The 16,903-nt window shown below is 44.2% G+C and overlaps 1 protein-coding gene across 1 annotated transcript in view; it reads right to left on the bottom strand.

The window, feature by feature from the left end:
* TRIO (trio Rho guanine nucleotide exchange factor) overlaps nt 1–16,903 on the bottom strand; it is a gene marked incomplete in the record, with an annotated part of 1,361,655 nt that overhangs the window by 406,444 nt on the left and 938,308 nt on the right. Inside the window, 2 exon segments of the mRNA XM_073630705.1 lie at nt 2,527–2,770; nt 15,233–15,329. Coding sequence (XP_073486806.1) covers nt 2,527–2,770; nt 15,233–15,329 — 341 coding nt within the window.

The raw sequence follows: 16,903 nt of genomic DNA on the forward strand, positions 1-16,903 counted from the left end.
ACGGTAACCAATTTGCAAACTCATGTTACCAAAGTCAAAAACGGGCTAGATATTTGATTGTGAATGTAATAATGACAATATCTTGAGGTAGCCTCTGGAACCACTTTATGATAGTCTCTCTGCTTCTCTTGAGGTGCTTTATGTTTTTCTTTTGTGGTTTTATTCTGTATTGTATTTTACCATAATACACATGTCCTGTTTCAGACTCTCTAACAATGGCAGGCTTCTGAGGGCCCAGCTACGGTCTTTTTTTTTTTTTTTTTTTTGGGGGGGATGGGGGGTGGGGTGGGATTGGGTTTTAGTGGGATGGTCTTGATGTTTCCCGCATTTGCAATGGTCCCCTGAAGCTGTACTATCTTGCTGTGTTATTGTATTGGCCTCTGTAAACATGTTTAAAAAAAATATTAAGGAACTAGAAAAAAAAAAAAAGGCTAGAGATGGAAAATAAAAGGAGGATGAAGCAGAATAACTGAAAGCATTGTTCTGTATGCAGAAATGCATCTAAAATGCCTGAAAATTACCATAAAAAGTGTAATTTTTCTGTGCTTTTCTCCCTAACATTTTACAATAAGTAGGACGAGGATGTGGCAATTACTTTTCTGCAAAGAAAAATTGAAGATGCCTGCCCAAATTGATTTCAGATGTGGAACCTGCACTACTGTACTTTTTATATCTGGCCACAATGTTGAGACCGATAAAGTGCAGCAAGCCCCAGTGCAGATGGCAATCCCAGGGATGTGAAATTTAAAATGAGCTCTAATCCTTCCCCACTCTATACAAACCTATAAGAAAATCACTAATAATGAGAGTTACTAGTAAAAAAAAAAAAAAAAAGCAAATCTAAAATTGCTACTGGTTAAAGTGGTTGTAAAGGCAGAAGTTTTTTTTTTATCATAATGCATTCTATCCACAGAAGCAATCAGATCCCAATCTCTCCACCATGGCCAAGACCAAAGAGCTGTCCAAGGATGTTAGGGACAAGATTGTAGACCTACACAAGGCTGGAATGGGCTACAAGACCATCGCCAAGCAGCTTGGTGAGAGGGTGACAACAGTTAGTGTGATTATTTGCAAATGCAATTAACACAAAATAACTGTCAATCTCCCTTGGTCTCGGGCTCCATGCAAGATCTCACCTCGTGGAGTCAATGATCATGAGAACAGTGAGGAATCAATCCAGAACAACACAGGAGAATCTTGTCAATGATCTCAAGGCAGCTGGGATCATAGTCACCAAGAAAACATTTCGTAACACACTACGCCATGAAGGATTGAAATCCTGCAGCGCCCGCAAGGTCCCCTGCTTAAGAAAGCACATGTACAGGCCCGTGTGTAGTCTATTAATGAACATCTGAATAATTCAGAGGAGAACTGGGTTGAAAGTGTTGTGGTCAGATGAGACCAAAATTGAGCTCTTTGCATCAACTCAACTTACCGTGTTTGGAGGAGGAGGAGCAATGCTGCCTATGACCCCAAGAACACCATCCCCACCATTAAACATGGAGGTGGAAACATTATGCTTTGGTGTGTTGAGTGTTTTTCTGCTAATGGGACAAGACAACTTCACCGTATCAAAGTGACGATTGAAGGGGCCATGTACCATCAAATCTTTTGTGAGAACCTCCTTCCCTCAGCCAGGGCATCGAGAATGGGTCGTGGATGGGTATTCCAGCATGACAATGACCCAAAACACACGGCCAAAGCAACAAAGGAGTGGCTCAAGAAGAAGCACATTAAGGTCCTGGAGTGGCCTAGAAAGTCTCCAGACCTTAATCCCATAGAAAATATGTGGAGGGAGCTAAAGGTTCGAGTTACCAAACGGCCTTGACACCTTAATGACTTGGAGAGGATCTGCAAAGAGGAGTGGGACAAAATCCCTCCTGATATGTGTGCAAACCTGGTGGCCAACTACAAGAAACGTCTGACCTCCGATTGCCAACAAGGGTTTTGCCACCAAGTACTAAGTCATGTTTTGCAAAGGGGTCAAATACTTATTTCACTCAATAAAATGCAAATCAATTTATAACTTTTTTGAAATGCATTTTTCTGGATTTTTTGTTATTCTGTCTCTTACTGTTAAAATAAACCTACCATTAAAATGATAGACTCATCATTTGTCAGTGGGCAAATGTCCAAAATCAGCAGGGGATCAAATAAGTTTCTCCCTCACTGTAGTTAAAATAAGCTGGGTATACAGGTTGAGTACTTTTTTTAAATTTAACCAGTGGGTTGAAAGAAAAAAACTCAGATTTTTGCATCCACACAAGTGGATATTGTATTCTGACAGTGGGAACAAATGGTTGTGTCTTTACAACCCATGCATCTTAATGGAGAAACATGCACTGTCTGTACACAGCTCCAATTGCATAAACAAGGTAGTTATTCATGCTGTAAGGGCCATTGCACCCATGTCAATAAGAGCATAAAAGTAATGAAAGGACTTGTGGACTTGTACCCTGAAATAGAAACCCATGTCGTCTCAATAAACCTATTGCACATTTTTAGATTAGTTTTGTTTAACTCTACCTTTGTGATTAAATAGGCCTTCCATTTCCATGCTGCTCCTTGAGTGTGCAATGCAAAGTGAGCTACAAGGAACTAAGCCTTCTGCAGCTGGCGACTTGTCAGTAGTCCGAACCAAACACCATTCAGATCGGTCGTGTTGTTTCTCTAAAATTTCAACAGTCTGTCCCCGTCGTATTGTCAATTCATTACTGTTACAAGCAGTGAAATCCTGGATGACAACGGTCAGCTCACACCCACCAGAAAGCTGTAAAACACATAAGAATTAGAAAAAAATATAATTTTGTTTACACACACATATATATATATATATATATATATATATATATATATATTTATGTCTTAAAGCAGATCTAAACTGATTTACTAAAATCTCATAAGAACTTTCACACATTAATGTAATTTCAAAATTATTTTTTTGATTTGCATCTTCATTAAAACAACATCTAGTGATCCTGCCATAAAGAGTCAGGTACTTCCTGTTATTGGGCAACAACTGCCTCCCATTTTTGCTCCTGTGTTGTCACTCTGTCATACATGCAATTGAGACTACAAGTAGCTATGCTGGCACACATACTGCACAAGCATAGTCAATAGTTATTACTATCAGGAGGCCACCTCTGTGATAGCCATTGCTGGAGTGTGTTCACATAGACAAAGAAATTGCAAAGAGGTTAAGGTGGATTAGCAACAAGGGGATCAATCAAAGATGGGGGGGAAGAATTTAGGTCTCGACCATGGTAAATATGCTGCCACCTTCAGGTTAGGACACTGACAAAATTGTTACTCCTCCCAATCAAAGCAATCCTTTGTTTTAGAGGAAAATGCTTGGAAGGAAGGCAGGAGGTTATCCAGTGCTCTGTACTCTACAGGGATTTCAAAGGTAAAACAAAAATCCTAATTTCCGAATCCTAAAGTACAGGACATTGGCTCCTCCCCAGCTATACAAAAGGTGTGGGCAGCTTGGCAAACAATGCCAACAAGCCCAAAACAAGGAAATTAGATTCCCTAATCAAAGATGCTGGAAGCACTCTATGGCTAAAGATGGTGTCAGAGGAGGCTTGAACATTAACCTGGTAAAAATTCAGTGTGTTTACAGAAGACCAGGTGGCAGCCATGCAAATCTGACAAAATAGATGTCTGGTCCTGAAAAGCCCAAGAGGCACTGACTGTAGGAGTCCAGTGAGCCTTAACAGAGAAAGCAGGATTCCTATCTTTCAAGGAGTAAGTCTTAGTGATAAGCCACTAGAGGTAGTGGAACGAGAAGCAGGACAGCCATTTCAAAAGAGTCAGCAGGCAGGACAGAGAATCTAAACTTTGGTTGGAGGTTTGGTCGAGGGATAAACTTTGTGTACTACATCTGAACAATGTGGCAAAATCTCTTTAGGGTGTTTTGGAATCAGATCAGGCAGAATTATGTTCTGATTAAGTTGTACAAAGTAAACCACGTTGGGGTGAAAGGAGGCACAAGGCCTCAAAATCACCTTGTCTTTTTGAAGAACAAAGAGTATTTTTTACAGGATAAGGCCAACAGTTCTGAGAACTGTCTTGCTAACGTGATAGCCCCAAGAAAAAACACCTTATGTGTAAGGTCAACTATAGAAATATCCTGAATGGGCCCAAAAGGGAAGATTCTCATACAGCCAAAAGGACCAAATTGAGATAACAAGGTGAGACGGGTGTATAAACAGGAGAAGCGCTGTGAGCCACCCCTTGAACAAAGGCCTTTATCAAAGAATGAGAGACCAGCTGTTGGCAAATACCGAAACTGGTCCCTTCAGAGTGCTCAAGGCTAAGTGTTGCACCAGTGCAGATTGGAGCCTGTTGCACCAGCCCTCACACCATGTGAGTTGAGTCTTTCAAGTGCGATGATAGCCCTTGCAAAAGGTTCATTTCTTTGCTTTAAGCAGCAGGATTAACAGTAAGAGAAATCTTTATATCTAAGGTTTAAAATTTTAACAAGCCATCACAGTCCATGACCGTGAAGCAAGATCGTAGACTGGTCCTTGGAACAGTACACCTGTGTCACGGAACGCCCCACACTCCCTGAGTGCTTCCGTCATATACCGCTTCCTAAGTTCTGGAACACGAGTCCAATGGATCTGGCTATAGGAACCCCAAGAACTAGACAACACCAGTCTTGGAGTACATCAGAACTCACTTTATTTTGAGATCTCACAGACCTTTATACAGCAGGGATGACTCAAAGCTAACCTAATTAACATGACCTAATTTACTACAAAATGTACCCAGACCAGATGACAGTCTTGTGGGCACCGAGCTTCACACATTAATACAATTAACAATACAAACAACAATCTCCCCCCTCCTCAGCCTAGACCATTCGTCTATTAGCCAGGGCTGGTGGCTAATGTGATCAGCTCTCTCAATTAACATAAACACATGTTGATAACACCAGCATCTCCTCACAGGATGTGTCCCAACAGAATGAATCAGTCTTATCAGCAGGGGGCTGCTGGAGGAATCCCCCCTCCCTCTTCAGGGACACAAATATACAGTAAGGAGTCCCCATACAATATATACATGACTGAGTCCGATTAATACAGTTCAGACTGGATTTCTCATTCACCTCAAATGCTAGGGCCCATAATCGGTGGGCAACAGGCTTGCACACAGTCCTCTCCAACAGCCTCCGCTCTGGCCATGCCCGTGACATTTCTCCCCTTTCGGCAGGAGACTAACACAGGAGGAGACCCCAGACGGGTTGACTCCGAAGTTAGTCCACAGCTCCAGTCCTCTACTGCCTGTACCCACACAGTACCCCAAACAAATCATCTCAAACAGTGCATTACTCACCCAGCCATCCTCTGCCTCTCTCAGAGAACATATCTGCCGCTGGGGAGAGGCCCGGACTGGCCCTTCTCCCTGGAATCCTTTCTGCCGCTGGAGAGAAGACAGGGGGACTGGGCTCACTCCATCCTGCTGTTGGGGATCTGGGCCGACTGCCCAGCATCCCTGGGGTATACAGGTGGGGACTGAAGCCCCATCAACCGACACCAGATCAAGCTGCAGTTGTGAGGTGATGACTGCATTCTCTCCTTGGATCCTGATCTGCAGCTCGCGATAGACTGCAACCTCCTCACCTTGGGCCTCCACAATTGCTGCAGGTGTGGGGCAGAGGTCTTGGACCCTCTGTCCGGTTGCCAGCACTTCTGCTGGGGGTTTGCCAGGTGGTTCCTCCTCTACAGAAACGTCTATTAAATCCCCAGTCTCTGAAATTGGTAAAAGTGTGGGACAGAGGTCTTGGACCCTCTGTTCAGTTACCAGATCTTCAGCTGGAGAAGTTTGTTTTAACTCCATAGATGCTGCTGGCAGAAAATCACATGTCCCTGTCAGTGTTGTGGGAGAAAGGCTGACTACCTCTTCTCTCAGGAAGGCTGAAGCCACTGTTGGTGCTGGGCAGAACACAGTGAACTTTGGCCCTGATAGCAGCTCTTCTGCTGGAGGCTCATCAGGTTGTTCTTCCTCAGCAGAAAAGTCTATTAAATCCTCTACCTCTATAACTGGTGTCTGTGGATAGAGGTTCACCATCTCCTGTCCGTGGAACTCAGAAGATGCCATCAGTGCTGGGCAGAGGTTAGCAGAGCTCTGCCCTGTTGTCAGCACTTCAGTTTTGGGGATGGCAATCTCCAGATTTTCCACTGCAGATTCTCTGGCATGCTGCTGGACAGGCACATTCCTCCATCCAAGATCATCCCATGCAGAAACAGGATCATCAAGGTCAGTCAGCACTTGCTGCATCCGCCATAAGACCTCCGCCTCCATAGCTGTGGGGGCAGGTTGGCAAAGCACACTATCGCTCTGCCACATTGCAGACTCTTCAGCCAGGATTTCAGGGTTGTCAGCTGGTATTTCCTGATAGTCCCAGGCAAAGGGAGCCCAACCCTGGCACTGAGCAATGTCTAGCAGCCGTCTGTAGGCGATCTCTAGCTCCCATTCCTGAACGGCCAGAAACTCCAAATCTTCCTGTGCCCAGTGCACTTCCGAAATGTTTAGTAGCCCTTCTCTGAAATCCATGATTTCGTCCACCCGCCGCTCCAAATCACTCCCAAAGTTAGGGTCCCCTGTCAGCTTCACAAACAACAGTCCCAAGCCGCCGTAGCTTAAGCCTTCCGTTGGGCTGTCATCCGCTATCCAGGGACATGCTTGGGATACATGCCACCGGAGGGCTCTGTAGCTCTCATCCAGCTTCATCTCTGCCCAGACCAGCCTGCTTAATTCAGCTGTCTGCTTCTTGTGTGGTTTTTCTCCCAAAAACCGCACCCGCAGTCCGTACTGCGACCAGTACCTTTCCTCGATGGAGGGGAGAACTTTTCCCTGGTGTCGCTGCTCACGGGCTAGCGCTTTCTTCCAGAGTTTGCAGCGAATAGAATCACACCATCCCAGCAGGACCTCCTCTGATACTGGTCCTCTGTGCTGTATCTGCATCTCTCGCAACCTCCTTCTGAATTCCTCATCCATGGCGGCTGGTATCTGTACCTCTCCTCTTCTGCTATCTGGACCTTGGATCCAGATGGAAGTTTGGATGTCCCAGACTTCAGGAAGCTTTCCCGCTGCTTGCCACCAATGTCACGGAACGCCCCACACTCCCTGAGTGCTTCCGTCATATACCGCTTCCTAAGTTCTGGAACACGAGTCCAATGGATCTGGCTATAGGAACCCCAAGAACTAGACAACACCAGTCTTGGAGTACATCAGAACTCACTTTATTTTGAGATCTCACAGACCTTTATACAGCAGGGATGACTCAAAGCTAACCTAATTAACATGACCTAATTTACTACAAAATGTACCCAGACCAGATGACAGTCTTGTGGGCACCGAGCTTCACACATTAATACAATTAACAATACAAACAACAATCTCCCCCCTCCTCAGCCTAGACCATTCGTCTATTAGCCAGGGCTGGTGGCTAATGTGATCAGCTCTCTCAATTAACATAAACACATGTTGATAACACCAGCATCTCCTCACAGGATGTGTCCCAACAGAATGAATCAGTCTTATCAGCAGGGGGCTGCTGGAGGAATCCCCCCTCCCTCTTCAGGGACACAAATATACAGTAAGGAGTCCCCATACAATATATACATGACTGAGTCCGATTAATACAGTTCAGACTGGATTTCTCATTCACCTCAAATGCTAGGGCCCATAATCGGTGGGCAACAGGCTTGCACACAGTCCTCTCCAACAGCCTCCGCTCTGGCCATGCCCGTGACAACCTGGCCAGTCTGGAAATACCAAAGGAGAGTCTTCCAGAAGTTGGAGTATGTTCCAAGTCATTCTGGGCCAATTTGGTGTCACTGCGATCACTTGGGTGCCTACATCTCAATCCCACTAAGCATTTGCGGAAGAAGGAGGAGAAAGTTAATATAAGCCAAAACAGTGTGCTTCTGCAAAGGGGCTTTGGATCTGTGATCCTAGCCATAAATATGTCGACCTCTGTGTTGAAGCAGGATGTCAACAGGTCTACGACTGGCAACCCCCAGCAGTGACAGATGTTCCAAAAAACCTTAAGCTGAAGAGACCATTCCCCTGAATTCAGACACTGACGACTGAGAAAGTCCGCCTGTTAACGGTCTACTATAGGAATGTGAACTGCAGACAAGTCTGGAACATGTCTTTTGGCCAAAGCCAGAATTAGTTCAGCTTCTCGAAGGCATTTTCTGATTTAAATCTTGTCAGTTGCCCTGAAGCTAGGTGAAGTGGGGATAGGTCATGGCCATTCATGGAAAGTTTCACAGCCTAACAGGCTGGAATCCATCTTGAGAACCCCTTTGATTACTGTGGAGAAAGGACTTCCCTGATTCCAGCAAAGGGCTGATTAACCACCAGGTCAGGGATTATCCTGGCTTTGGAAAAGAGATAACCTAGCATGGGGACATCAACCCATGGTCCTGTTCAAAGACTATAGAAGCTTGTCCTATAAAAGGTAGCACATTGAATTGCAGAGGCTTGGAGTGAAACTGGGCAAACATACCCACCTTGAATGAGGTCACGACAAGGCCCAATACCCTCATTCTAAAATCAGACTGCTGGAAGCTTTTTGGAGTGCAGGGTATGGTATTGAGCTTGGAGGGTTAACACTTCTCTAGGAAAAAATACCTGGGCTTGGGCCAAGTCCAAGACTAGGTCCAGGTATTCCATGTAGTGTGTTGGATCCACATAGACTTCTGTAGGCTGTAAATCCATCAGCAGCCCCGAAGTGTCTGTATCATCTGACACATTCGCCACTAGGGCTGGGTAAGAGTGATCCTTCAAGATAAGGTTGTTCAGATGCATTATAATATGATTTCCCTGAGAGTGCCGCAGCACAAGGACTGGGGAAGTACTTGATGAAGACCTGAGGGGCCATGAACAGGCCAAGGAGAAGAAATAAACTGGAAATGCTACTCATCCACTGCAAATTGCAGTAACTAATGATGCAGGGGAAAAATGGAAATATGTATCCTTGATGATTATCAATGCTAACATTTCCTCTTGTTGCAGGTATGCGATTAGAAATTGGGCCAATTCCATATGGAACTTTTGAAATTGCATGACATTGTTGAGGACCTAGGATAGGGTAAACACAACCATTGGGTGTAGTAACCATGAACAGGTTTAAATAAAAGCACTGAAACCATTCCTTAGGAGGGAACATTCACTACCTAAGAATAAAGCTTCTGCAAGGCAGTCTAAAGGGTCTGCAATCTCATCAGAGATGTGGACAAGTTTGAAAGCATTAAGTAGGGTGGCAAAAGGGAGCAGTACTCCAGCCTGTCCCCATTTAACACCATGTCCCAGATCCATAGATCTGAAATGCCCTGAGTCCAGGCAGATAAAAATATCATCAACAGACATTCCCCACTTGCTAGAAAGGGGGTATCCCTCCACTGTGAGGAGGATTAGACACCAGACTTCACTGACTTGGATATCCCTAAATTGAGACAACAATGAGTGGAGATCTTGGCTTTTGAAACAGGGGTCTTACCTTCTTACTAGGGAAGAGTGAAAAACAAAGATGTATCCCCTGGCACATATAAATTAGCACTCACAATACATGCTCTATATCATACCACCAGAGTCCAGAAAGATAAATTCTAAATGTCAAGTAGCAGTAAAAGGATAGTAGGAGATCCACAGCTCAGGTTAGTATTAATAGTCTATTGCTCACAAGTTCCCACTTACAGAACCTGAAGTGTACAACCCGATGTGTAATGGCAGCTGTGGGTGAGGAAAAAAACAAAAAACTTTAATCTGCATCTCCTGATCACAGCAGATCTGGGAAGGATCCAAAACAGCACATGAAAAGGAAAACAAAGTAGTCAGGGCACTGCATTAGTAAAATGTATCCACTTTTATTGATAAAAAAAACCCCCAAAAAAACAATATTCACACTTACATGTAGGCAGGGCGAATGCAGCCCTGAGGTAGAAGGGTAAACACATTCACTTAGGAGCACGGATGACTGAATCAGTGAACCAAGCAGCGGAGAGCCAGACACTTTGGAGTAGCAACTAAAGCCAGTATGTGGGTGGGCACTACGTGTTTCAGGGACCCTGCCCTCTTTTTCAAGCCTGACAATAGGGGCTGGGGCCCCTGAAGGGCTTAGTGGCTGTCCACATTCTGGCTTCGGTTGCTACTCCAGAGTGTTTGAAGGAGGCTGTCAGACGCCACCAGCGGCAAGCTTTTTGGTGGGTCTAGGTTTTCAACTATGTGGCTCACTGATTCAGCTGTCTGTGTTCCTTACAGTGAATGTATTTACTCTTTTATCGTGGAGCTGCATTCCCCTAAGTGTGGATATTGTTCTTATAAACAAATATGGATACAATTTACCAATTCAGAACGTAAGAACACTAGCAAAAAAAACAATTGCTGGGAGTGAGAAGGATTATATGAGCTGCCATAGCAACTTTGTTTGCCAGTAGCCTCAACTGAAGGTGGCAGCATATAACCTGCAGACCCAAAGAAGCACGTGTCCTGTACTGTATTCATAACGCAAATACTGCATTTAAAAAAAATATCCGGGCTCCTGGCGCGGATGTACCAGGACTTGGAACCGGTGATAATGGCGGTACAGGTCAGCGGGCTTGGGGGGGGGGGGGGGGGGGCTGGAGGGGGACCTGTGTAAGTTCGTTTTGTCAGGTGTGGAGGGAGGTGAGCTGGCAGCTTTATGGGAACACTTGTGACTTGTATGCAGGGACTTGAGATGGGTGAGGGGGCGGTGACAGCAGTGTCTGCAGCACAGCAAGCGGCCAGTCCTGGTGCTGTGCTGCTAACTTCAGTTGCTCTATGCATGCCACTGCAAAGTGGTCTCTGCAGTGCTGGAGCAATAAATTAGGGCTCATTTACACCATATACCACTTTTATACCATCTGCACCCCTTTCATGTCATACTACCCCCATACTTCCCACCGCTCTCATATACATACTACCCCCCATATACACTCCGCACTCCTCTCATGTACATACTACCCCTCATATACACTCCGCACTCCTCTCATGTACATACTACCCACCTATATACACTTTGCACTCCTCTCATGTACATACTACTCGCCCCCCACATACACTCCGCACTCCTCTCATATACATATACATACTACCCCCCACATACACTCCTCACATGTACATACTACCCCCCACATACACTCCGCACTCCTCTCATGTACATACTACCCCCCACATACACTCCGCACTCCTCTCATATACATACTACCCCCCACATACACTCCGCACTTCTCTCATGTACATACTACCCCCCACATACACTCCACACTGCTCTCATGTACATACTACCCCCCACATACACTCCTCTCATGTACATACTACCCACCTATATACACTCCGTACTGCTCTCATATACATACTACCCCCCACATACACTCCGTACTGCTCTCATGTACATACTACCCCCCACATACACTCCACACTCCTCTCATATACATACTACCCCCCATATACACTCCGTACTGCTCTCATGTACATACTACCACCCATATACACTCCACACTCCACTCATGTACATACTACCCCCCACATACACTCCACACTGCTCTCATGTACATACGACCCACCTATATACACTCCGTACTGCTCTCATATACATACTACCCCCCACATACACTCCACACTCCTCTCATGTACATACTACCCACCTATATACACTCCGTACTGCTCTCATATACATACTACCCCCCCACATGCACTCCACACTGCTCTCATATACATACTAACCCCCACATACACTCCACACTCCTCTAATGTACATACTACCCTCCACATACACTCCACACTCCTCTAATGTACATACTACCCCCCCACATACACTCCACACTGCTCTAATGTACATACTACCCCCCCACATACACTCCACACTGCTCTCATATACATACTACCCCCCACATACACTCCACACTGCTCTCATATACATACTACCCCCCACATACACTCCGCACTGCTCTCATATACATACTACCCCCCACATACACTCCGCACTGCTCTCATATACATACTACCCCCCACATACACTCCGCACTGCTCTCATATACATACTACCCCCCATATACACTCCGCACTCCTCTCATGTACATACTACCCCCCACATACACTCCGCACTGCTCTCATATATATACTACCCCCCACATACACTCCACACTCCTCTCATGTACATACTACCCCCCACATACACTCCGTACTGCTCTCATATACATACTACCCCCCACATACACTCCACACTCCTCTCATGTACATACTACCCCCCACATACACTCCACACTGCTCTCATGTACATACGACCCACCTATATATACTCCGTACTGCTCTCATATACATACTACCCCCCCACATGCACTCCACACTGCTCTCATATACATACTAACCCCCACATACACTCCACACTCCTCTAATGTACATACTACCCCCCACATACACTCCACACTCCTCTAATGTACATACTACCCCCCCACATACACTCCACACTGCTCTAATGTACATACTACCCCCCCACATACACTCCACACTGCTCTCATATACATACTACCCCCCACATACACTCCACACTGCTCTCATATACATACTACCCCCCACATACACTCCGCACTGCTCTCATATACATACTACCCCCCACATACACTCCGCACTGCTCTCATATACATACTACCCCCCATATACACTCCGCACTCCTCTCATGTACATACTACCCCCCACATACACTCCGCACTGCTCTCATATACATACTACCCCCCATATACACTCCGCACTCCTCTCATGTACATACTACCCCCCACATACACTCCGCACTGCTCTCATATACATACTACCCCCCACATACACTCCACACTCCTCTCATGTACATACTACCCCCCACATACACTCCGTACTGCTCTCATATACATACTACCCCCCACATACACTCCACACTCCTCTCATGTACATACTACCCCCCACATACACTCCACACTGCTCTCATGTACATACGACCCACCTATATACACTCCGTACTGCTCTCATATACATACTACCCCCCATACACTCTGCACCCCTCTCATGTACATACTAACCCCCATACACTCTGCACCCCTCTCATGTACATACTACCCGCTGTCATACCCTCCATTTTCCTCTCCTACACATGTTTACCACCATTGTAAAGTGCTATCATAATAGCATCATGGACAAAGTAATGCACTGGGGCTCCTACTAGGGAGATGGTGACCTGTGGCATACACAGCGCACTGCAGAGTGTGGCTAAATTATGCTACATATGAGGCATGGCTTTTTGGTCTGATTAGAAATTTTAGTCTGATTTATATTTATTTTTTTACAATTTTTTTAAAAACAAAAATTATGTTTTTTGGTGAGTTCTTTGGTGAGATATCAGGGGTCTAAACAGACCCCTGAAGTCTCACTTTAGACACAGAGAAAGGGACTGAGGACACACATTCCCCAGTCCCTTTCTCTGTAGCCTCAGCTGCACTGCAAATGAATGAACAGGAGACAGAGGCTCCTGTTAATTCATAAACCGAAGCAGAGAAAACAGTTTACTATGCCTCAGTTATGAATGAACACAGTGAGTGATCAGTACCGATCACTCACTGTGTTCATTTAGAAAAGGAAGGGGCTGGTAAATGACATATTTATCAGTCCCTTTTCCTGAAGATCCCCCAGTCTGCGGGAGAGAAGAGGAGGGAAGCCGACAGCGCTGTGGGGGGGGGGGGGGGGGGGCACACCGTTATTATTTTTTCGCTTTAATTATTTTTCCCATTATGGGCATGAGTGGGGCCTCATGTCTAAGTTTTGCCTAAGGCCTCCCAAAGCCTAGAGCCGCCTCTGACTCTATCTCCTCTGGGTTCACCTGGTTTATAGCCCATTGCTGTTCTGCTTCCTCTGTGGTGGCTGCTCAATATGCTAGTGAATTTAAGTGCACAGACAAGTGTAGCGCTATAGGTTTTAAGAAGCTTATTGATGTAACTTATGTAAATTTATTAAAAGGAAAAAACGTCTATGTCGATCCACGATAAATTCAAAGTTTGACAAATTAACAAGTAAAGTCTCTGATGTTCCTCAGGTATTTCTTAGACTGCAAAAGACGTACGTTCCTATGAGTTCAATCCTTCTGGTAAGCCTTCACTCTTTTCTATGTGGAGGGTCCATCACACATATATCTTTGCATGCGTTATCCACGTGGTGAATAAGGAATTATATACCTTTTGGACTAACAGCAGTCTTGTGCAGTCTAAGAAATACCTGAGGAACATCAGAGACTTTACTTGTTAATTTGTCAAACTTTGAATCTATCGTGGATCGACATAGACGTTTTTTCCTTTTCATAAATTTACATAAGTTACATCAATAAGCTTCTTAAAACCTATAGCGCTACACTTGTCTGTGCACTGAAATTTAGACAAAATCCTTATTTGTTGTGTGAGCTGCTGTCCTGTTGGGTAAGCGCAGGGTTAAACTTTTTTCTCCTTTGCTAGTGAATTTAACACTACCCCGCTCCTAGACTGATAAAGCGGCTGTGCAAAAGGCATCTCAGTTACTCCATCTAGAATGTAGGCACCCCAAAACAGGAATTGTGCTACTGGCATGATCACCAGGTAAAAACAGAGGGGGAAAAAAGCCTATAAAAAGAAAACTAATGCAGCCACCACATAAAGTAAATGGCAAACTGCAATTTATTAGGTTTTTGGTTTAATACTGCTCTAAGGCAAAGTCAAAAAGTTTTTTTTTTTTTTTAAATATGCAATAAAAAAAAAACACCTGTAATGGTATACTTAGCAGACAAAAGGTAGAAAAGAGAAAAAAAAAAGAGATGAGTTTACATACAACTGAGGAAAAAAAAAAAACACGTACACAATTAAAGCAGTTGTAAACCCTATAAAAAAAAAAAAAAAACAAACAAAAAAAACCCTATAAGACAAAGGCATAATGAGCTAGTAGTATGCATTGCATATTAACTCATGAAATACTTACATTAGAACGAAGCTCTCTGAGCGGCGCCCGCACACCGATGGGATGGTAAGCCTTTTTATAGGCTTACCTGTAGGTACAATTAAAAAGGAAGACTTTACTTCCTCTTTAAATGCTTGGTTTGTTACTAACCTACTTGGTTAAAGAGTTACTAGTTGCAGGCAGAAACCTAGAACCTTAAAACCTAATAGTAACTAAGACATTTTAATAAAAGGTATTACTTTTGTCTTACCTTATCACTGTCTAGTGTATTTTGTGAAGTTCTAGACGCTATTGAAATTGTATCAGGTTGACTGCCATCTCCCTGACTGTCCAAGTCTTCACCATCCCTGCAAATGAAATGGAAATGTTCACATAAATTAGTAAAAAAAACACATTTTACTGATCAGGTATGAGAAAAAAATACTACAATCTTTTCATAGTTTACTATCTAAACTTAACAAAAATGTAATATATTGCAACTTACCAGTCCTTAGATGTGGCAAGTCAATTAGCATGTCAGTAATACTTCCTATCCCAGGGTGACAATACAGTAACCATATTGTATCTGCATAGAAGCAAGGTTTTCACCTTGGGACAGGACTACAGAAACCTTCTCCTCTTTTTAATAACGAAAAGGGGAGATATTGTGTAGCTCTAAGACAGGGATCTCCAAACATCTGGCCACTACAAGATTTTAACCGGCCTGCAGTAAGTTTGATGTGAAGGGAGGGCTTCTGATGTGAAAGGGGAGCTCCTGATTTGAAAAAGGGACTCTAATACAAAAAAAGGCAAGACTTCTAATGCGAAAGGGGGGGGGGGGGGATATCTGATGCAAGAGGAGTGATGTCTGATGCAAAAGAAATGGAAGGGGGGAAACTTCTGATGTATAAAATAGGGGAGGGGGAGGCTTCTGATGCAAAAGGAGGGACTTGTGATGTGAAGTTATTTCATAGAGTATGTTTAGTAATTCATTTTTTATGTTCAAAAAATTTTTATTGGAGAAAAGAACAAGGCTTACATAATAAAGAGACCAGAGAGTCATCCCTTAAGAACAGGGGACCAAACCAGTTGTAAAATATCTTCGTGCAGTAACAGGGATGCAGCCCATTTTAACACAACAGAACTATAGAAGGAACACTGGTAAAACGCAATGGTCAATGCAGTATGTACAGTTACATAGTAGCACAAGTGGCTCAAGACAGGGCATAACCATTATACAGAGTGCAGCTAACAGAGAATCAATTGAAAAGAGAACAACAAATCTATATTATTGTGGAGGACTCACTGGAGAGAAAGTCAAGTCTGAGGATGATAAAAAAAAAAAAAAAAAAAAAAAAAGAAAAAAAAGAAGAGGGAAGAGAAAAGGGACGAGGGGAAAGAAGAGAAAGGGGGTCTGGAGAGGATGCAGCCAGTAGATGAGAACACCAGGGGGTGGGAAGGGGAGTTGGGGAGCCGTTACCTGTAGACTATCCAAAGTTTTGAAATGGGGCTATCTAAGGTGAGTAAGGAGTTGGCAGGGAGATAATAATCAACCCAGAGCTTCCATATACACTCATACTTTTTGACCCTGTCGATAAGGACTGCCTCGCCCTTGGCATGAATCATGGCCCTGGTAACTAGTTTTAGTTTCTGTAATGTTGAGGTGGGGAGTTTTCCAAGCCTTTGCGATGGTTTGCTTTGCAGCTGTCATAACCTGCAGGAGGAGTTTAAATTGTAATCGAGACATGTTGAAAGGCTTTTTGTTAAGTAAGGCCGTGATTGGATCAGGCTCAAGAGTACTACTTATGAAGGTGGAGAGAATACGGAAGATTTAAGCCCAAAGTGATTGGGCTATTTAGCAACTCCACCAAACACAGAGTTAGGTGCCTTCATCTGAATAGCCACAGAAGCAGGAAAGGGGGTAGGATGGTATGGTATGAAT

This window comes from Aquarana catesbeiana, linkage group LG05 (genome assembly GCF_042186555.1).
Source record: "Aquarana catesbeiana isolate 2022-GZ linkage group LG05, ASM4218655v1, whole genome shotgun sequence".
NCBI lineage: Eukaryota > Metazoa > Chordata > Amphibia > Anura > Ranidae > Aquarana > Aquarana catesbeiana.